Source organism: Camelus ferus, chromosome 8 (assembly GCF_009834535.1).
Source record: "Camelus ferus isolate YT-003-E chromosome 8, BCGSAC_Cfer_1.0, whole genome shotgun sequence".
Lineage (NCBI taxonomy): Eukaryota > Metazoa > Chordata > Mammalia > Artiodactyla > Camelidae > Camelus > Camelus ferus.
Window position 1 is genome coordinate 41,087,525 of NC_045703.1, and position 24,368 is coordinate 41,111,892.

General features: G+C 34.7%; 1 protein-coding gene across 6 annotated transcripts in view; it reads left to right on the forward strand.

The window, feature by feature from the left end:
• NKAIN2 (sodium/potassium transporting ATPase interacting 2) overlaps positions 1-24,368 on the forward strand; it is an 854,966-nt gene that overhangs the window by 717,987 nt on the left and 112,611 nt on the right. For 4 of the 6 annotated variants that reach the window (XM_014563367.2, XM_032484810.1, XM_032484813.1 and 1 more), the window contains one exon: positions 22,116-22,175. The exons of 1 other annotated variant lie outside the window; for it this stretch is intronic. In XM_014563367.2, the coding sequence (XP_014418853.1) occupies positions 22,116-22,175 (60 nt within the window). Of the gene's footprint in view, positions 1-22,115; positions 22,176-22,725; positions 23,561-24,368 lie in introns of those variants that run through there. One more of the 6 variants, XM_032484811.1, reaches the window with a different exon arrangement.

Here is a 24,368-nt window from a genome sequence, read left to right on the forward strand (position 1 = left end):
GCATATAGTGACAATTTTACCTTTTCTCTTCCAATTTGGATCCCTTTTATTTCTTTTCCTTGTCTGATTTCTATGGCTAGGATGTCCATTACTGTGTTGAGTAGAAGTGATGAAAGTGGGCATCCTTGTCTTGTTCCAGATTTTAGTGAGAAGGCTTTCAGCCTTTCCTCACTGCATGTTACACTGGCTGTGTGTTTGTCATAAATAGCTTTTATTATGTTGAGGTATGTTCCCTCTATACCCACTTTGATAAGAGTTTTTACCATAAATGTGTGTTGAATTTTATCAAATGCTTTTTCTACATCTATGGAGATGATCATGTGATCTTTTGTTGATGTAGTGTATCCCGTTGATTAATTTGCATATATTGAACCATCCATGTGTCCCTGGGATGAATCCAACTTGATCATAGTGTATGATCTATCTTATATGTTGTTGATTCTGTTTGCTAACATTTTGTTGAGAATTTTTGCATCTGTGTTCATCAACGATATTGGCTTGTAATTTTATTTTTTTGGTGGTGTCTTTGTCTGGTTTTGGTATAAGGGTGATGGTGGCTTCATAGAATGAGTTTGGGAGTACTCCCTCCTTTTCAATCTTTTGGAAGAGTTTGAAAAGGATTGGTATGAGTTCTTTGTATATTTGGTAGAATTCCCCAGTGAAGCCATCTGGTCCTGGACTTTTGTTTGCAGGGAAGTTTTTTATTGCTGATTCTATTCACTTCTAGTGATTGATCTCTTCAAATTATCTATTTCTTCTTGAGTCAGTCTTGGTGGACAATGTATTTCTAGAAGTCTGTCCATTTCTTCTAGATTGTCCAGTTTGTTGCCATATATTTGTTCATAGCATTCTCTTATTTTTTTTTTTTTTTTATATTTCTGTGGTGTTGGTTGTAATTTCTCCATTTTACTTCCTTATTTTATTTATTGTGTCCTCTCTCTTTTCTTCTTGGCAAGCCTGGTCAGAGGTTTGTCCATTTTGTTTACTCTTTCCAAAAACAGCTTTTGATTTAATTGATTTTTCTATTTTTTATCTCTATTTTATTTATTTCCTCCCTGATCTTTATTATTTCTTACTTTCTGCTTGCTTTAGGATTTGTTTGTTCTTCTTTTTCTAATTCTTTTAGGTAGTAGGTTAGGTTGTCATTTGAGATTGTTCTTGTTTTTTTGAGGAAGGCCTCTATTACTGTGAAATTCCTTCTTAGGACTGCTTTTGCTGCCTCCCATAGATTTTGTGTGGCTATGTTTTCATTGTCATTTGTCCCAAGGTATTTTTTAATTTCTTTGATTTCATTGTTGACCCAGTGGCTCATTAGTAGCATATTGTTTAGTCTCCATGCAGTCGTTTTTTTTCTCGTGTTTCAACTAGGTTGATTTCTAGTTTCATGTCATTGTGGTCAGAAAAGTTGCTTGAAATCATTTCTATCCTCTTAAATTTGTTGAGGCTCCTTTTGTGCCCGAGTATGTGGTCTATGTTAGAGAATGTTCCACGTGCACTTGAAAAGAATGTATATCCTGGTTTTGGGGTATGTAATGTCCTAAAAATATCAACTTAAGTTCAACTGTTCTATTGTGTCATTTAGTATCTCCATTGCCTTATTGATTTTCTGTCTGAAATATCTGTCTAATGATGTTAGTAGGGTGTTAAAGTCTCCTACTCTTATTGTGTTGCCATCAATTTCTCCCATTTTATATTTAGGTGCTTCCATATTGGGTGCACATATATTAAGGAGTGTAATATCCTCTTCTTGTATTGCTCCTTTTATCATTGTATGGTGTCCTTTATCTTTTTTATGGCCTTTGTTTTAAAGTCTATTTTGTCTGATATGAGTATTTCTACCCTGCTTTCTTGTCATTTTCATTTGCATGAAATATTTTTTTCCATCCTCTTACTTTCATCTATGTGTGTTCTTTACCCTAAAGTGGGTCTCTTATAGGCAACATATTTGTAGGCTTTTATTTTATTATCAAATCTGCCACTCTGTGTCTTTTGATTGGAGCATTTAGTTCACTGACATTTACAGTAATTATTGATAGATGTGTCTGTATTGCCATTTTAAACTTTATTTTCCAGTTGATTTTGTATTTCTTTTTTGTTCCTTTCTTTTTCTTTTTGCTTTTCCTTTTGTGATTTGATAGTTTTGTTTTGTATTAACTTGGTTTCTTTTCTTTTTGGTTTTTGTGACTCTGTTGTAGGCTTTTGATTTGTAGTTACCCTGTTTTTCAAGTATTTAACCCATTACTATATCTATTTGCTTTAGACTGGTAATCATACAGGTTTATACACATCCTAAGAAGAACAAAAAGAAAATCTACATTTTCTTACTCCTTTCTCCCAAATTTTATGATTTTGATTTCCTCCTTTAGATCTCCATGTTTATTCTCTTAAACAAACTGAGTCTTCTGATTCTGGTCCAATGTCAAAAACTGTACAACAGTTTTCTGCTTAGGGTAAAACTGCTTGCTGCCTGCCGTGGAAATGGACAGAATGTTAAGCACTCATCATCTTTCCTAGCTCCTAGGATGGGTCAACAACTTTGCTACTTGGCTTCAAATATTAATATGCTCTGCTCCAAATCTTATTCACTTGGGTAACCAGATATACAAATCTACTTGTCAATAAAAAAATAAATGTGATTTGTCTTTCTGTAACATCAGAAGAGTTTATACAAATGTTCACAAAAATAAGGAAAAGAGAACCACATCACAATTGTAAACAAGGGATTTTTCCAAGGGACAAAATTGCTTAATTAGGAGAATGAAGGTGTTAAATAGATTCAGGAAAGGACTTTTCTTGGCACAGTTGAATGCTGCGAAACATATAGACAGTGTTCCACAGAGTAAGTTTAAAACTCCAACTGGATTTATCCCTAAATAGTAAGAAATATCAAGACTAATTGATACTTTTGAAATGGGCACATGTTTACATTTCTAATCTATTCTCAATTCCTCTAGACAATAACAAATTCATTTGAACACTCCCTTCAGAGCGTAACACCTTAATGTCTCAGCCACAGATGTCAATCAAGTTTTGGTAAAAATAAACCCTGAACAATCAGTTATCATGCCCTTTATTTTATTTTGCTTTATTCCTGAAAGGTGACCTTGTAAATTGGTGAGTAGTTCTGTGAGTCTGTGAACAAGCAGAACGCAAGAACTTGAACAGCCTCTAAAGTCAAATTAAATCTAAGTTTGTTTTTTTTTTTTTTTTTGCCTTTAATATTCACTGGTATTCCCTACATGCAAATTCAGAAATATCGGGTAAAATATTCACAGTCTGGGAATAACAATCCTTAAATCTTACACCCAGCTGTATAATAAACTATTTTGTAATTATGAACTAAATGAGATAATGTCTAAGAAACTGCCTTAAAACAATAAGGGTGGTATTATTTATTTTCTCCTTAGCTCAGTTTCTTCCACTGCTCATGGAACATACCTTTATTTTTTCAGGCTAACTCACAGTGATGTGCAAAAATGAACAAAATCCTACTAAGTTTACTTACTCCCCAGATACAACTGTGATTCTTAAAGCTATTGTGATGCTATTTATTGTCCTGACACACTGGTCTACATAGTGGCAAATTTTATCCCATATCAACCATCATCATCCATGTGCAATATCTGCTTCTGTATGTCATGTCTGAAGCACTTGCTTACCCCTAACGCATAAAATCTCTTGATCTATGACAATGCTTAGAAACATCATGGAATAAAAATACCAGTGGTAGTGAGGATTATAGCCTGTTGCAAATCACCATTAATTGGATTTTCTTGAATAATATTAGATTTAAGTCAAAATTATCTCCATAAAATATTGTGCATTGAACCATGTATGATCCTATTTCTTACATTTAATTTTATAATCATAAAATTATTTCAGAACAAAATAAGTATATAAAATATAATAAAATAGAGTATTTTTTGAAAAGCATGACAAGCTTTTGAACAAGATTACCATCTTCCTTTATCATATATAATATTATTGCTTTTAAAATGTCTTCCCGGTCATGATCAATTATTATGACAAAAAAAATTTTTAAGAAAGAAGTCTTTGATGACCATTCCCTCTTCACAGAAACATCTACACACAGTTATAGATAGAATAATAGTAGAATGTGTTAATGTTTTCAAATAACAGCAAGGCATTCTCAAAAGTAGGATGTAAAGATGATTTATAATGACAGATATAATATGAGGGATAATTTATTGTTTAGCATGTTATACTTGAGTGAAAAAGAACAAAACTATGGGCAAGCACACTTAAGCTAAATATTGTTTACACAGTAGGAAAAAAAAGAGCCAACTGTAATGTTCCTTCTGTACGCTTTGCTTTTACCTATCCTACAAATTAGATTTAAACCTGTTGTTCTCAACCCACACATCCTCCCAAACAACCGAGTCTATGATTCCCAGTTCTCTGTTTCTCTTGCCTATTCCTGTCCTTGTGGCTCCATGGCTGCATTTGTCCTGACTCTATTTGTTCCCCTCTGCCATTTGTCCCGACTCCCACCCATTGTCAAATTCCTCGCAAACAGCAAATCTTCGAGTCAACATCACATCTTTCCATATACGTATGTTTTTCCCTTGTCTTCTTCTCCTAACAATTCACAATATTTTATTTTATTGTACTTAATAAGGTGGTTCTTTCTCACATGATTATTTTGATTAATGCTAACTGCAAATATGGCTCCATCCATGTTAATAACCCAGTGCATTTCTGTATCACTGAATTTTAGAAAAATATTAGTTATTTGATGGCTGTAAGTCAATATTTTTTTCAAATTTTCTTTAGAAAACCCTTTCTAGTGTTATATTTTACTTGTTCATCTATTAGATTATAAAATCTGTTCCTCACAAGCCCATTGATGTTAAGTAAGATTTACAGTAAGCAATGCCTTGCCAAAGGTTAATCGTCCTGACTCTGTCATCAGTGATCCCTTTGTCCCAATTAGTTCATATAAATCTTGAAATTTGCAGAGTGTTTTTTAAAGTTTCATTCAATGGGAAAAGTCTAGAGTAATATTAATGAAAATATAAATTTGTGTATCATTATTTTAACTACAGTGTGTATTTTCACATACAAATTATTCTATTATATTCACCAATAATAAAATAAACAGGATTAACTCTGAATGCCCTGCCAATGTGTCTCTAATGATTACTTGATCATTTAAGTTACAAATAAAAAAACCTTTGAAAGCCCTATTTAAATGTATCTACTTGAACATTTACCTGAAATGAATCTTCACATTTATTTTCCTTTTGTGATCCATTACAGTTTTTTTTTCCCCTTTAAACCCCATATGCTTACAGATGTTAATCTCCAGAGAAGCATAATGATTCTCCCAACAAAGGCAGTTTGTTGCTTGGCTTTGCTTGGCTGAAACCCAGTCAGAGGCTTTGATGACAGATAGTCTGCTTGTCAGCTTTGCTTCATGAATCCAAAGAATATGGAACTTATCAGAAGATGAGCCTTGAGCACTGCCGGTGCCTCTGTTTGGGCCCTTCCATGCTAGCTTGGCAGAGGTCTCAGTCTTTCATCATGCGGTTCACTGACAGAAGGAGAAGGGAGCTGTTGCACTTTTAGGTGCCACTCTGCAGACTGCTATATTGCAAAATAAACAAACAATATATTTTTAGGGCACCACCTGCAGCAAGCAGCTGTACCAAACAGAGCAGAACCACGAAGGATGTGATTTGTTCCATTTAACGTGAAGCCTTGAGGTTTGAGAAGAAAGGGAGGAGAAGGTTCTATGTATACAACCCACACATCTGCAATTTAAACTGAAGCTGATTTTCTCTTTTAGATAGGAATTGAGGTATCATTATATCTCTCCCCCTTCCTCACCCGGCAACCTCTGGTTGAAAACAATTCTATTATTGGGGTTATAACTGTTAACTGAGAAAATCATTTTTCTCTGCCAGTAAACTTCCTCTTCCATTCAAGGGCAATTTTCTCTCAGAGCAACCTATACTTAAATGCCAACATCTGCTGTATCTAAGCTGTATACAGAATGGTGTCTGGCATTTACATGATGCCAATGACATGATTAGATTAACTCAGACACTTGGCTTACATAGAATTTTCTTCTTATCTATAGGTTTCATCTATTTCAGTCCGTCTTTGGGATCTGTCTGCCTCTCTAAACATGCCACACAAGTCCAGAACACTCTGAAAGCTGAACTTCTAGCTCATATTATAATTGACAATCAGTCTTTGTATTAACTCCTCTCTCTCCAGACATAGTGCATCATGATAAAATTCTATCATGTCTGCATTGTCTGAGTACCTAGAACTTTGAGGCTGATGCAAGGGATATTTTTAAGTACTTGCTTTCCCCCCAGATTTAGAAATCTCCTCATTCTCTTAATGGCTATTGATTCTGACCTCAGAAACCAAAGTCACCATTTCATTTTGAGTTCTAGGTGAGCTGGGATAAACATAATTAAATTATAGATGATTCTGGAGGCAATCCAGGTAGTTACAAACTGAGGTCATTTTAAGTACAGAAATAGTTACTTTTAATATTAGGTTGTCCACCAAGAACTATATAATAACTTTTCTTTTTTCTTGACAATGAGCACATTTTAAAGAGAAAGAGAAAACTCCTCTGAATATTTGAGAGGTGAACTAGAATACCATTCTTACGTCTCCCACCACTGATTCGTTTCTTAAATGTAGAAGGAAAAGTTTGTTATACATTTTTTGTGCCTCATTAACATCTTTGGTAGGACTTGTAGATATTGCTCTAGGACTCAGAGAGATTAGATGAAGGAATTACAAATCGGCAATGAGGCATGATTTTAGCTAATAGCAGAAATCAAATCTTGTGAGCCAGGAAACTTAAGTTACCTTCATTATCATCACGGTCATCATTAAGATGATGACTTTTGAGAGTATTGGGCACAAAATAAATTCCTGCCAAAGTGTCTCCAAGAATGTTTATGTAGGCACTGCTTCCATCTATTTCTAACATATTAAAAGGAATTTTCTGGAAAAAAATTCCGAAACTAGGTTTTGCTAAAGTATGTTTGCTTCTGAATCCTCACCAGTTGTCTTTCTAGTTTACAACAATGGGGCAGTGCTTTTCACTGTATGTTCTTGAAACTTTGGAAGAAGGAAAAGAAATATCTCCAGTTCCAAAGAACAGAAGAGGATCTTTAATTGTAGCATGTTTATGTTACACAAAACTGAACATCAGATTGATCTTGAATGAGTAATTACAGTATATGGAATCTTTCGGGGCTCTCTGGCAAATAGTAAAACAAAAGAGAGAGCATAAGCCTTCATGACTGCAAATCTTGTCCCTGTAGAGTCTAACTTAAAAATGAGAGCCTTGTCCAATAACAAACACAACTCTGCAAGAATGTCCAACTAACTGATTTTTAGTCTGCCAATATTGGAAAGTTCTCTCTGAGCCAAAATGTACTTTGATTATTTAATTGAAAATATATGGACATTTCATAACACCAAGACCAGAGAGTGGATGAAGAGTTCAACAAATTCAATGATTAATTTTGCCCCCATAACAACTCAGGCCAAAGCTGGGAATCTCCAATTCGCTGAGGGATTTGCTCCTGTATTCCACAAATGGCATTGTTCACTCTGGCTGAAAAAAAGATGGAAAATCATATCCTCAAACTCCTGTCTCAGCAAGTTTGCCCAGACTCCAATTCAGCAAAAGAGAAACCTGCAATGACCCTTCGTATCCTCTGTCTGGGATAAGATAGCAGGCCCATGATGCAATTTGATCACAAATTACACCCATGATGTAATCTCATTTCACTTTTATTTTGCTTTATTTTGTAATCAAAGGGCAAGTCTTTAAGTAGATAAGAAACATGAGTCAAAGGAGATTAAATAAAGTGACCTCCAACTAGATGCTCTCTGTATTAGTCATTTATGTTCAGTGCATAGGGATCTTGGGAAGAGTTCAGCAAGATTTAATTACCTTTATTAAAAATGTTGGTCATTCTTCAGATCCTTTCAGAAGGGAAAAAAAAACCTTTACACATCTAGTACCAGCTTTATATCAGGTCCCATTTGGAGATTTACCTAAAAAGTAGGCTAGCACTGGCATTTTTCTTTCCTAGGCTCCGGGCTCATCCTCAGCATCATGGTACAGCCTCCTTTCTCCCTTTGTCCTTTCCTGTTAACTACCCACCCCGCAGTGCAGCTTGCTGATGCCCCCAAATGCCCACAGGTCAATCAGGAAATGATCAAAACGACAACAAATCCTAATGTAGCTCTCCTCTCTAAGACCTTAAAAGCTAAGAGAAGTAAAACTGAAAAGTTTCTCCATAATCTCAGAATGGACATTGTTAGCCTGTTTCAGTCTATTCCCTTAGTTAATAGGAAACATAAGAATCTTTCCATACACTTTGCAGAAATTCAGGTTTTACTTTCTGTGAGCTCTCTAGGCATACTCTGTCCATTTTTCAGATTAAAAAAATATTCGTTAGTTTTAAAGCATATATTCTAAAAAAAAATCTTTTTGAGGTCATTATTATTCCAGTCTTTCCCTTATCTTTTAGCTTTATGTTTTCTTCCATCATGCCAAATATTTTATCTTGATGTGGTCAAATTTATCAAATATATTCCTTTAAGGCATGTGTTTTTTTAAACCTTACTTAAGGAATATTTTACCCACCTAGATATCTTAAAAATACACTCCTATTTATTCTAAACAAATATTCTAAACATTTGCTTTTCACACTTACCCTTTTAATTTATCTTGAATTTACTTTCCGTTTTTAGTGTGATGCTTGAATAACACCCAATTGATTTTTTTTCCCATAAGAATAGACAGTTGTCCTAACATCGTTTAGTGAACAATTTTTGTTTCCCTGCTGATTGCTAATTCTATTATTTTCATTTAGCTATGTGCTTGGGTTTGTTTCCAGGCTCTCTACTCTGTTCTGCTGCTCTGACTACGTCTGTATTTACGCCTGACTTCTTTAATTATTATAGCTTTGTAGTATGTTTTGATATCTGATAGGAGAACTCCTCATTCCTTGTTTCTCCTTCAGAATCATGTAGCTCTTCATAGGCTTTCATTCCTCCATATGAATTTTAGATTAGTGCATTAAGTTCTGTGAAAAACAGTATTGGAAGTTGCGCTAACTTTCCAGACTGATTAAGAAATAAATAATATCTTATGATGTTAAGTAGAGACAAATTCTTTGTGTTATTATTGATTATTCCAACTATGAATGTCATATCTCTGTAATTTTCAGGTCTTTTATATAGCAACAAATTTAATAATAATCTCCACTAAAGACTAGCACAGCTTTTATTGTATCTAGCAGACATCAATAGGTATCTGAAATGTTATTAGAACTATGAATTTGATTTTTTTAATTCTATTACTTCTTACAACTGTACATATTGGGATTTAGAAATAATTTTGATTTTATGCTCAGCAACCTTCATGAACTCTGTCATGTTCTAAAAGCATGCCAAACATTTTCTTGGATTTTCAATGTAGGTGGACATAGCAAGTAATGATAATAGGTTTCCTTCCTCTCTTTTCCTTTGACTTACGTCTCTGTGTGGTATTCTTGTATTTGCCAGCGTGATAATGAACTGTAGACTTAACAGCAGGAATCTGGCATGTTTGTCTCATTTTTGGCTTTTATTGTAAGTGCTCTAAAATTTAGTATTAAGGATGGTATTTACTGGGGTTTTTTTTCTGGTATTATACTCTTTATCAAGTCAAGTTTCCTTCTCTTCTTTGTTAAAAATAGTTGTGAAATTATTGTACATTTCCATTTACCTTGATGATCATATAATTTTTTATCTTTGAATCTTTAATGTGGTTAATTATGATAAATTTTCTAAATTGAACTATCTTTGCATTCCTCAGAAAAATCAGGTATTTTCATTTTGTTGTTGTTTTGTTATAAATAAATAGATTAACTATGATGTTTTAATTGACATATTTAATCTATGTTTATAGATTAAATTATCTATGATTTTCTATTGTACAATCTGTCACTGTATTAGTATTAAGGTCATAGTGGAGTCTCAAAAAGCATTAGATTTCACTTCCTCTTTTTCAAAAACCTAAAAGAACTCATGTCACATAGACATTTTCTGTATATTTGAAATTTATTAAAATCACCTGAAGAAAATTTGGCCTGCTACTTCTGTTAGAAATGAAATAAAAATGCAGACTTCTTACTATGAATTTCATATATCTAATTGTTATATATATATCTTCATATTTTCTATCACTTCTTGAGACTACAGAAATTGGTAATTTATGTTGTTCTAAAATTTTTTTATTTTATTGAAATTCTGAAAATATTTGGAAAAATATTTTATACTGTCTTATTTTTTAAATATGTAGCTCATACGTGATGTTTTTTACTATTACTGTGTATTTTTAAGCTTCATAAAATTTGCTTTTAGCTTTATTATTTACTTTAACTTTTATTGTATCTTTTCTGCCATTATTTTTCCAGTTCCTTGAGGTGTTATTGTGTCCTATTATCTTCATATTTTTCTAATTTAAAAATTTTAAGGATAATATTAGCTGCTTTACCAAAGATGTGTTATATAATAATGTTTTGTCATTCAGTTCTAAGCAATTTATAATTTACATTAAAACTATCCCTTAGTTTATGCCTTAATTTGGAGTTTGTGCTTTGGGTTTTCAAACATAAGGGAGGTTTTTTTTTATTTCAAAACTTTTATTTTATTTTGGTCAGATAATTTTTTCTTTGATATTTCTGTTCAGCCTACATGACCCTACAACATGGTCAATTCTTATAAATGTACCATATGTGTGTATTTTTTTTTTAGATAATGTGTATTCTTTTTAGATTGGATGCAGGTTTCTATATCATCACTATCATATACATTTACTTATTCTATTGTTTAAACCTTTGATACACCCTAAATTTTTTTTTAGTTTGCTTAATATATCAGGTGTTGATAATTTGCTAAAAGCTTATACTGTGTTTATGAACAGATTGTTTTTCTTTACAATTCAGTAATATTTGCTTTATATGTTTTTAATTTATTTTAAAATTCTAAACATGTAACATAATGATAATTTCTTCATGGATTATTTATTTTATCATTATGAAGTGGTTCCTTAACTATTAATGTTTTCATTGAATTCCTTTGGGTCTAGATTTAGTATTACCACATCACCTTTTTCTTAATATTTGCTTACAAATCTAAATCTATTACATTAATTTCAATATCATTGGCATTATATAAACAGTATACAGCAGGATTTTAAAAGTCTTAGGAGTTACTGAGATATTTATCATATTTACCATCTCCTTTTGTGTTTTTGATTTACTATGATTTTCTTTTGTTGTTTTTACTTTTTTTGAGTGCCTTATTTGGATTTTTTGAATTTTACATTCTTCTTCTGTTCTGTACTTAGGGAGTTATATTTTCTAACTTGCTTTTATTAGTGGTTAGCACTATATTTTACCCTGCGTCCTCAGCAAAGCTGTATATAAACAGTACATATACATTCAGGAGTAGCATCTTCCTGAATAATACAATGCATTTATAATGCTCTAAGTTCCCCCAAACACTCTAACCTTCTGTATCCTTTGATTTGCTGTCTGTTATTTTATATCTACTTTATTTCTACAACTTTTCTAATTCACTGTTACTTTTATTATTTTTAATTCTTTATGTTTTCCTGCATGTTTTGAATAACTCTGTCTTGTATTGCTTCTTAGTGTCACACTCCATTCATCTATAATCAATTTTCTTGTTGCTAGTATATCATTTTTCTGTCTCTAACAAGCTTCTGTGGGTAATGAATGTTCAGTCTTCATATATCAAAACCATTGTCTATTTTATCCTCACTTCTTAATGATAATTTGTTTGGTGTAGTATTCTAGGTTGATAGCTATTTTTCCTAAGCACTTAAAACAATTATTCTATTGTTGTCTGGCATTAGTTGTTTCAAAGAAGCAGTTGGCTCTGAATCCACTTGTCATTGCATTATAGGTAATGTGTCTATTTCCTTCAGAAGCTTTAAAAATGCTGTCTTTATCTTTGATATTCTGAAATATCACTGAAGGACATAATTAGACACGGATTTTTAAAACTTATTTTCTGCTTGATACTCAGAACTTGCCTTTTCACGTCCTCCTTTAATTCAGGAAAATGCTACATCATTTTCTTTTCAAATATTGTTTTATATTTTCCTCCAGAAAATTCATTTGTGTGTTGGTGCTTCTTGTACTTAACTTTTATTTCATATTTTTTAACATTTTTCTCTCTGTGATGGACTTTTTGTTTTAGTAGGTGTATTTTTCTTTTATATAATTTCCTTTAAATAAATTTATATAAATTCTTTTAAAAATCTGCTCCATTTGTTAAATATTCTTCTTTTGGTTTTTCTTCCTTTTTTGCATATTTTCAATGTATTCATTTTAAAGCATACTTTATTTGCTCTGTTATCTTTAGGTAATAGATCTAGACACTAGGCTGAGGATCCTTGTTGTATCTGCTATCTGTTCCACAGCTGGGGGTACCTTACACACTTTGTAATTAATTGCTGTTAGCATCTCATTATCAGGAGTTGTCTTGAGTAAGACTCTACCATTGCTTTGACGTGGGAAGGCAGTTTTGTGTTTACCTAGCCTAGTGTCCTACAGCTATGTGTGCGGTTCAAATCTAGCCCCCCTCTTTATGCATAGCTGCAGTATAGGGCTTCAGTTTTCATGGTGATTGTGTTACCGAGTCTAAACTCATTCTGCTCGCCACGCGACAGGCCAGTAAATCGGGAGGCAAGGTGTTGGAGCAAGGAATAGTGACTTTATTCAGAATGCTGGCAGACTGAGAAGATGGCAGACTAATGTCTTGGAGGACCGTCTTACTCAAGTCAGAATTCAGGCTCCTATTATACTAAAAAGAGGAGGGGGTGTGGTTGGTTGTTGCAAACTTCATGATGTAGGAATTCTTTGTTCTTGTAGCTGTCCATGTAGATCAGATCATGGTGCACCTGTAAAACCTCACAAAACAAATATTATTTTCCATTCTGCAACTTGTTATCTTTACGTAAGTGCAAAAGTGTTAATATCCTTAAAGGTCAGAGCCTTGAAAATAGGCTTTCCTGTATATTTCAGGCTAAAGGCAATATTCTTTTACAAAAGATGCAGAGCTAACAAGACTAAGCCTAGAAAACAGGGCACAGGGTTAAAGCCAAAGAAACAGATCTACTATGGAGTCAGATTTGTTCTTTTCTGTTGCAGCTGGCCCTATCCACCTATAATCCAAGGCCACTCCTTAAATTAGTCCCCAATCATGGTCAGAACTGCCATATTCCATCTCCTCTCTTTTTGAAACAAAGCACACTTCCATCTCTTCACTGTACTGGAGTCTTTTGATCCCAGTTCCCGTAGTGCAGTGAAACTCTTTTTCTTAGGGTGCATATTTAATCTCCATACCCCCAAAGATTAAAACTTTAGCTCCATTCATTGTGATGGTTTTAATTCCATTGTTCACTAGTCTTGAAGCTTTCCTTTTTTTTCCTTTTAAACTTAGCCATGACTTTCTTTTAATTCCATATCACCTGAGGGAATTCCTATTTGTGTTCCATTCACTATATTGACTAGAAACATCTTATAAATGACTACAATGATTTTGGTAGGAATTGTCCTAAAATATGTGACGTATTTTCATGATTTTTTAAACAGAGGAAAGTGGATATAATTCTATCTTTTAAAAAAAAAATTGTTTTCCAGCCAGATATAAGAGAAAAGAGTGCTGTCTTCAGAGACAATTAGGTCCTGTCTAATATTAGGCACTGCTATTTCGCTCTTGCCACTTGAGCAAATAACAGTACAGTTTCCAGTTTCTCCATCTGCAAAATGAACATTATAATATTAACCTTAAAATATTTTGCATGCTATTACAAATATTATTTAAAAGGTTTTTAAAGTTTTTTTTAAAATTAAAAGTAACATCTTTTAAGCAATTAAGATACTACGTAGTAGACTTTCAGTAAAGACATCAGTTATTTAATGAACTGTTTTGAAATACGACAGCATGTTCAAGGCCTATTGAAAATGTGTTGGAATGCTTTTCTTGAATCACATGGCTATAGATAGGAATTTTTGTGTCCTTATATATGGTAGCTATATTTTTGTCTGTCATTTTCCAATAGATCTGTCATAATTCACTTTTTGTCATTTGAGTTATGTCTGTCTCATTTGACCAAAATCATCTTTTTTCTGCTTATCCAGCTTCTATATGTTTCCTATTTTTAGTCTTCTGTGGACAGGAAAACTAAGATTATCAGAATTATTTTTAAAAAACAATGATTCATTTTTAGGTCACAGAATGAGGGCCATCCCAAAGAAGAAAATGCATAGGATTGGTGAAGTGTTTCAGATGCTGAAGGTGTTTTTGCACATTTCCTAACTTGTGACTGTATTCTAGTTAACGCCCTTGATTAAGAAGCAATTTAAGAGTAAGTAAAGTGTTTATGTATAGAAATAAGACCCCAACAGTACATATTTCCTTGTTACAGATCTGTGAAAATCTCCATTTTGCTGGCCCAACAATTAGTGGCTGAGATTGCACTGGAATCCAGTTATATTCTACAGCCCTATATTCTTTCCAAATCCTTGTATTGTTTCTATTATTCACCTACTATCTTGTTAGCACTGTAAGAAATATGACCTAGGGGTCTATTTACATATTATTTATTTTCAAGGCCAACTATAAAGCAGTAGAAATTTGTTTTAACATCTTTTTCCCATCTTTTCTACTTTCCACTAAGAATATCATCTTGTTTAATAGCGATCACACCACTTAACTGCTTTCTACCATCTTTTTGGGAAAATGTTATTTAGGAAAACACCTCTGAATGAATATAGATTACATGTTCGAATCATCTAAGTTCATAGAATAATAGTTTGATGCATCATGTTGGTATATTGTTAATCTAGCAATTTAATTGGTGTTTTCAGATAACTGTCTTTGCTGCCTTTGGCTGATGCTTGCTATGGGATGATGTCTTTTCCGGAGGGGTTAATTATGTTGTGATTGTTGTTCCATCCTGGTTACTTTGCATATGGCCAAGGTATATGCGTAGTGTATGTGCTCTGCTGCTATAGATAGGACTGAAGAGAGGAGATGGAGACATATGGGGATAGAGAAAATGAATGCTTGAGAAATCTATAATTGGATATAATTTAGAATCCCTCTGGTTTCCTTTCCATGTGAGAAAAACTTCTGTGTTTCTTACAATTCTATCTTTTAAGCACCCTCACCTATAAACAAGTGAGAAACCAGAAATAGAAATAAAGGCTTGAGAGATCATTGAAATTCAGACTCGATATCTTGAGCACCGGTGAAGCAGACAAACTTGCAGGAAAGAGAAACACAGTGAAAGAAAGGAATGGAGGGAGGGGCACAGTGATGAGAAAGGCGGGGGAGATGTCAGAGAAAGGGAAAGAGGAGGGCAGACACTGGCAAAGAATGCAACGTGCACGTCCTTCCAGAAAGCGAAGATTTACTTCAAACCCCCAAAGCATGTATATACATGGAGTCATCCAAGCTTTTCTCTTAGGAATAAAATTTTTCAGTGGCACATTTAAGTAAAATGGTGAGCAGATTCAGAGGACAAATGATCATGAAATGGCTAATCGTGAAATAGCCAGAGGACTATGACCAGAGACACAGCAGATTTTAATCACTAGCATCCCGTGTAGAATGGAGAAAGTTAGAGTCATAAGTTAGAAAACTTTAAAACGGCTATTTGAAAGAGATGCTGATACCATACACTTGAAAATAGTCACAGTATTAATTTGTTTATGGCCTGTAAAAGGGTCACACTATTTGACGAGGGGCAAAAACATTAAAAATCTTTTATTAGCTGAAACTTTAAGACTATGTGACATAAAGTCCCTATAGTAGAGGCCAATATCTTTGTAAGAACTCACAACTATAGGGCATTATTGTATCAGCTCGGTATTGTCTCACAAAGAATTGTGTAAACAAACTAATATTTAAAGTCACTTCAGCCCAGAGAGGAAACTACTCCCAGCACCTGTGATAAAGCACAAACACAATTTGCTGACTTGACTGAAAATTTTTCCTCTCGATCTCCATTTTAAGGGTAGTATAAATCCATGTTCGCTAATAAAAAGGTTGACATATTCCAACTTAAAATTATGACCAATTCTCATTAAAGAGCTATAAACTGGATAAAACAATGCTTTTTAAAAAATATTTTGTGAACTGAGATTAAGAAAAAAAAAACCTCCCTAATCACTCTACACGGGGAAGGCCCAGCTCAAAGCATTACCTCCACCTTACTCAAGTCCTGTACTTGGCACAGCAAACTGCACCTGCCGAGGCAGCAGCCCCCACAGAGCGATCCTGTCGTGCTTTGGAAGCTGTGGGCGGTGAGAAGTGTTGACTGTGCAGTCAGCATATGTCAGGCTAAATTTTCAGCTCTACGTGAAGAATGCACCCTGTTCTCTGATCACGATCAGACTTGATTTCCCACCCACCCTCTTCCCTCAAACACATTTTAGAACAAACGTAAGTAAACTCTTGACAGGTGAAATGTCACCTGGGCCATGCGCTGAATCAGGATGAGCTGTAAGTAGAAAGTGTTAATTCACTACTGCAGTCACATCCCATTGGCAGGAAAAGGATCACCTATTCCCGTCCCTTTTGATGTCACCATGGGAAGCAGGAACTTTTCTGTTGCTCTGGGTGACAGGGTAAGTTAGATATTTCAGTGTGGACTCAATGGGGACTCTTTAATGAGACTTCTTCACATCTCCACATACTATTTTTTATTATTGAAGTATAGTCTGTTTACAATGTTGTGTTAATTTCTGGTGTACAGCATAATGATTCATATATATATATATATATATACATATATATATACACACACACACATATTATATATATATGTATATATATACACACATTCCTTTTCATATTCTTTTTCATTATAGGCTATAACAAGGTATAGAATACAGCTCCCTGTGCTACACAGTAGAACCTTGTTATTTATCTGTTTTATATATACTCGTTAGTATCTGCAAATCCCAAATACCAATTCATCCCTCCACCTCCCCCTTTCCTCTCTGGTAACCAAAGCTTTGATTTCTATGTCTGTATCTCCATATACTTTAAAGTGCCTATGTTCATCTGAATAACCTCTTTATCTAAATCCGAATCCCTTTGTCATTCCTGTGCTGCCCACATGTCAAAATTTCCCCCAGGAGTTTAATAATGCATCTACCAAGCAGATTCCACATGAAAGGCTCAGAGAGATAGGAACCCCATCTAGAGGACAGTGTGTGAGAACTGGGCACCAGCACGTCACACACTGTCATCAGCTCCGTGGGTGGGTACTTGACCAGAGTGCAAGCACTAGATTTGATCTCCCTCCTGCTTTAGCACATGAAGAACTGACACCAGCCTCTGCTCAGTCACTCAAGCATATGCACTGGCTTCAAAAGCAAAGACAAAAGGGGCAGCTGTTCTTATTCCCAGCAAGTGGGAAAAACAGTCACTATTCAGAGAGATCTGGGACTTGGCACTAAATCATGAAACCCACATGTCTCTGGCTCCTTTACATGGGACTCTGAGAGTATCGTAGAAAGTTGGGGCCCCCTGTGATCCAGGAAAAATCACTGCATTTCTAAAGAAGAATGGGCTCTTTACATGTGAGTCCCCATATAAGAGGCAATTAAGTTTCAAAACAATAAAAACATACAAACCAGCGAATTAGGGAGGAGTGCTTCTATCATAAAATTTTTTTTCTCTCTTGATAATTCAACCAAAGTTTGTTTCCTTAGTGATGTAAAGTGGAATTCAACATATGAATAAAGTTTCAGCAATGTACCAATTCCACAAAATTGATTATACTTGCAATCTGGTATCTTCAAAGGCAATAAGAAAATAACTATATGTCTGCTTGAAGTTTTGCATTTATACAAATCTACTGAAAATATTTTGCATTTTAAAAAATAATAGAACTGCAGTTAGGAGCCTAATGACTTGTAGTGGAGATTTCTTAGCACTGGGTCTATCAAAATGTGGCCTCTGGATCAAGGAGCATTAGCAGCACCTGGGAACTTATTAAAAATGCAAATTCTCAGACCCCACCCCAGACCACTAAGTCAGAAATGGTGTGATGGGCCCAGCAATCTGCTTTAACAACTCCTCCAGACAACTCTGCTGCACACTAAAGTTTGACAACCCTGCCTTAGCAAATGCGAAATGTTAACGAACAGTTCCCATCGTATGTTATTTTGAAACATTTTAGGGGGACCGTGAATAGAAAGAAATTTCATAACACATATAAAGAACCCATCAAACAGAAACCAGAATGAAAATTTGATTAATCATTGCAATGGGTTTCTGCTAGCCAAGAGGGTGAAAATACAAGTTGCTTAGTCTGATACATGAGGTTCTTCACAATACGGTCCCTATCTATGTCTCTAGCCTTTTTCTTTAGGAAGCCAGTCACTTCATCATATTTCTGAGCTCCCGATACATTTGGACACATCTGTTTAGAGGTTTAAAATCCACTAGGTTGGGGACTTCTGAAGTTAAGAAACTGGCAAATTAAATAAATAATTAGGTGCTTGGAATATTTCTCATATCACACAAGAAATTTGAAGTAAACATATGGAAGGCTACTACAGAGACCTGAGCAGCATAAAAGTTCTGCCTATTTCAATCCCTGTGGAGAGGGGAAGGATTCTACTTTAAGCTAAAAGATACAGAATAATTACAATAAATAGTAAAATATACATTAACTATGAAATGTAGTTGTTTAAGGCAAAGTATTTCTCAAAGTATGATCAATCTGTCATTGTTCAAAAATCAACACAAAAGAATTGTAAACCATATTATATATGAAATTGTTCGCAAGAAGTTGTACAAAACAAGTCATCTGAGTCATACCACAGAGGACATGGAAACTGGAAGACATTTTCCAGAATTTTTCTGGTCAACCCGTGATGGCAGTGAAGTGACTTCAAAAGGATGCTTTTCAAAGAAGAAAGCCAAAATATGGAGAAAAAACCCTAAAGATTTTTAGGCTCCTCTAGGAATTTCAATAATCATATTGATCACATGTAAAATTCATAGATTCTCTTCCAGAATCTACTTGGCCCTGGCTTCCTCAGGAATCCATAAAGGCAAAGTTTATTTCTAGTCTGAACTATCCTCCAATCATTATATCTTCTCGTAGAGGGGGTCAGTTAATAGCATGGACTTGATGATTGTATAGATCTGCATGCAAATCATAGCTCTGATACACATTAGCTCTGTGCATTTGTTAAATATGAATATCCTCTGATGTTAGCATTCTCATGGTTTTATTTATTTATTTATTTTTAAAGTATAGTTGATTTACAATGTTGTGTTAGTTTCAGGTGTATAGCAAAGTGATTCAGATATATATATATGTATAAATGTATTTCTTTTCAAATCATTTTAGCTTATTACAAGATATTGAATATAGTTCCCTGTGCTATATAGTGAGATCTTGTTGTTTATCTATTTTTTATATTGTAGTGTGCATATGTTAATCCCAAACTCCTAATTTATCCCTCCCCCATACCCCGTTCCACTTTGGTAACCATAGTTTGTTTTTCTATGTCTATGAATCTATTTTTGGTTTGTAAATAAGTTCATTTGTATCATTTTCTTTAGACTCCACATATAAGTGATATCATAAGGTATTTTTCTTTCTCTTTCTGGCTTACTCCACTTAGAATGATGATCTCGAGGTCCATCCATGTCGCTGCAAATGGCATTATTTTATTCTTTTTTATGGTTGAGTAGTATTCCACTGTATAAATATACTACAGCTTCTTTACCCAGTCAACTGTCAATGGTCATTTAGGTTGTTTCCATGTCCTGGCTATTGTAAATAGTGCTGCTATGAACATTGGGGTGTATGTATCTTTTCGAATTAGAATTTCCTCCAGATATATGCCCAGGAGTGGGATTGCTGGATCATATGGCAACTCTATTTTTAGTTTTTTAAGGAACCTGTGTACTGTTCTCCATAGTGGATGCACCAATTTGCATTCCCACCAACAGCGTAGGAGGATTCCCTTTTCTTCACACCCTCTTCAGCATTTATTATTTGTAGACTTTTTAGTGGTGGCCATTCTGACCAGTGTGAGGTGATACCTCATTGTAGTTTTGATTTTCATTTCTCAAATAATTAGTGATATTGAGCATCTTTTCACGTGCCTGTTGGCCATCTTGATGTCTTCTTTGGAAAAATGTCTATTTAGATCTTCTGCCCATTTTTTTGATTAGGGTGTTTGTTTTTTGATATTAAGCTATATGAGCTGTTTGTATATTTTGGAAATTAATCCTTTGTCAGTCTCATTGTTTGTAAATTTCTCCCATTTTGTAGGTTGTCTTTTCATTTTGTTTATGGTTTCATTCACTGTGTAAAAGCTTTTAAGCTTAATCAGGCCCCATTTTCTTATTTTTGCTTTTATTTCCATTACTCTAGGAGAGTCATGTTGTGATTACTCCAAAAAAATATTGCTGCAATTTATGTCAAAGAGTGTTCTGCCTATGTTTCTTTCTAGTTGTTTTAGAGTATCTGATCTAACATTTAGGTCTTTAATCCATTTTGAGTTTATTTTTGTATATGTTGTTAGAGATCATTTTAATCTCATTCTTTTACAGACAGCTGTCCAGTTTTCCCAGCACCACTTATTGAAGAGGTTGTCTTTTCTCCATTGTATATTCTTGCTTCCTTTGTCATAGATTAATTGACCATAAGTGTGTGGGTTTATTTCTGGGCTTTCCATCTCATCTTTTAGAATGAGGGTAATAATAAAAAAAATTTGGAGAAATCAAAATGAAAATATATATAAAGAGGTGCCTAGCAAAATATACAAATACACAATATTTTAAAATCTCTATATAGACAATATTATCAAAGCTTCTTAACTAGAAAACTTCATTTAGGTCAAATTCAGGCTAGAAAGGACATGAGAGATATTCTAGTCCAACTCCCTCACATTATGAATAAGGCAAACCATGACTGGGACAGGTAATGTACCTTGACTACTAAAATACAGTTTTTTTTTTTCTTATTAGGCCAGAAATTTCATCATACCATGGTGTCTGCAATAATTATCTACTGCTACTGTATCACCTTCCCAGAAATGAAGCAGCTTAAAACAACACACACTTATTATCTAACAGTTTCTGTGGGAAAGAATTCTAGCATATGTTGGGTTTGTCCTCCACTTCAGAGTTTCTCACACAGTGATAACCAAGGGCAGTGGTCTCTTCTGAGGATTGGTTGAGGAAGGATTCACTTACAAGCTCAGTGAGGCAGTTCTGTGGGGATATAGGACTGAGGGCTTCTGTTTCTTGCTGGCTGGCTGTCAGTGGTCTCAGCCTCAGAGGCTGCCCGCATGCAATCCATTGTCCTGTGGGTCTCCTGTTGATGGACTAATTGTGTTCCCCTCAAAATTCATGTTGAGTTCCTAATCCCCAATTTGATAGAATTAGAAGGTAGGGTCTTTAAGAGGTACTTAAGTCATGAAGGTGGAGTCCTTGTGAATGGGTCTAGTGCCCTTATAAGAAGAGACACGAGAGCTTGCTCTAGCTCTGTGTGCTCTCAGCCATGTGAGGATACAAGAAGTTGGTCATCTGCAACACAGAAGAGGGCACTCACTAGAACCCAACCATGCTGGGACCTTGATCTAGGAGTTCCAACCTCCAGAGCTGTGAGATATAAACTTCTGTTGGTTATAAGCCCCCTAGTCTATGGAATTTTGTTATAGAAGTGCAAACTGGCGAAGATACATCTTTGTGTAGGCAGTCCACAACATGGTGGCTTGCTTCTTAAAGCCAGCAAGAAAAGAGAGAGAATCCTGCAAGGCAGGCCCTACAATCTGATGTAGATAATTGTGAATATGCAATCCCATACGTCTCATCACCTTCACTATGTTCTGTTGGTTAGAAGCAAGCCACAGGCCACACTCAAACCCTATGTAAGACCGTAAACTGGGGCCGGCCTGGAGTCTCTGCTACAAGAGCTTATAGAGCTTCAGTTTATTCAATACTCCTGCTCCTTCAATACTGACTAATTCTTTTCTTGTTTCTAGCAGTCAACTGACTATTACTTTTCTGGAAAACGGTTTGATAGCCAACTTCATTCAGCACAGGTCAGTTGTCCTCTACCTTGAGAATGAGTGTCCTCTGGATACAAAACATTTCTAATGTCTCCAGTTTAATGATGTCACTGATTTTCTGTTAACTTTCTTCTGTTTTGCTGTTTTCCAAGTGTTAACAAAAATAACAATATAGCTGACTGTCATTCTTTTGGCCCATTCAGTGCTTTACCTCAGCAGATTTTACATTTACATCCTTTTACTCTGTCTTTAAGTTTGAATGTGTCTTTTTGAGCCACATGTTTTTTTGATTCCTCAGGTCTTCTTAACATTAAGAGAATTCTTCCCAGCCCCTTTATGCTCCTGTTGATTCTTCCTACCTATCCTTCATCTACGATGCATCTCAGGTTGAGCCTTCCTCCCTTTCGCCATCCTTGCTCTCTCATCTCGTCTCACTTGGGTGGTTTTAACAGCGTTCTTTTCCACGATACTGATTCCACTTCCTCCCTCTTCTGTTCTGTCATTCTATACATCTTAGTCATACTTTTCCTCCTAAGAACTGTGTTCATATTGTCACATAACTTCCTTTTGCCTGTCATTTCAGAATCAAATATTTAAGCCCCACTGTCTATTTACCTTATGCTACTCTCTCAACTTCTTGCAAAGGAAAAGGATACAAAACAAAAGGCTGCAGATTAACTGGTAACTTTTTATATTTCCCTTTAACATCCCCCTTTTCCAAATTGCACTATAGGAAATTTTACTTTTATTCCAAGCATGGAATTAAGCTTGTCTTTACCTCCATATTTGTTATGCCTCATTCAGATTGTTCAAAAATCCCCGATCACCTCTACCAAAAGGTAGAAATAGCCTCTCCATCCCCATTGAACAGATGGTGATCTCCACTCTCATCACTACACTCCTGGACCACTTCAACTTAATTTTCATTTAACCTCCCTGCTCTCAATTTATCTCATTTCCAATCAGCACAAAATACTGCTGCCAAAACCAGCTTTATTGCCTGCCAGTCCCCAAATTCTGTTTGCTCCCTATCACTCCTGTATAAAATTCAAATTCTTCACAATTGATTTTTCTGGCCCTTCGGATGAGTGGCTTTACTGGGAGTTCAGGGAAACCCAAGTCCATGGCCTCTTATGTTGTTTCCATCTCTGTCCCTTATCTTCAGGTTGTGTAGCCACTGGTTCCTACATCAATTCACTAGCTTGACATTTCTCTTTTCCCTTCTGCATTATGCAGGACTCCTTTTTATGCTGACCCTTTAGGAACTCCATCCTGACCACATAAGCCTAGAGAAAAATTATATACCCAGAATTATCCATGGAAAAATTTGATCTATTTGATTTTTCAACTCTGAAAGATTCACCACCTCTTGTAATACAGAACAACCAAACAACCACAGTCAGGAAACACACAGTGGAAAAAGGCACGTAGTGACAAATTTTAATGTGCTTTATAGTTTCTCTTTTGAATATAAGTCTTAAAGAACTCAGATCACTGCTTTCTAACCTCTTTCCTATGTCTGGTGTACTATGATTGCCCTATAGTCATCAGATGATCAAAATGTAGTTAGTTATCTTTTGGTACTTAAAGGTACAGGATAAAAATCGGGAATGTGTTATTTGGACAAAACTGAATGTTTAGCTATCTCTTATTAAAGGGACCTAAAACCACCTGTATTATAAAATGTACTACATTTACTAATACACTTGCCCTTCTTTGAAATAGTGGTTTAACTCCTATTATAACTAGTAAATCATAATTCACTAATACATCAGAGAAGTAATATTTCATGCCAGCTCTACTTTTTAATATTTTCATGAACCATAAAAATAGGGTGGAAGGAATAAGCAAAAATATCTTTTCTATTTTTTCTCAGATTTTTATGTGAACAACTTCAAATTTGTAGATGATGTAACAGTCACTGAGTTAAAGTATTCATATTCTCAAAAAGGTGCTATTTGACCCTCCCCCATATCATAAAATAAAAATAAAGTTAACTGAGTTAAGTGGGCATGAAATAAAATTACTTTTAAAAAATAAGGTAGTTGTTTCTCTCATAGAAACTAAGATTTTTTTTTAATGAATATGATGAAGGCCCTGAGGACCCCATGTATTAATATCACTTACTATGAAAAAGTCAGTTATGGGGGGCAGACTCCAGTATTAACCCAAGATAAACTATGCATTTGATATGGGAAACATAATTGTTTCATGGTTTTAAATACC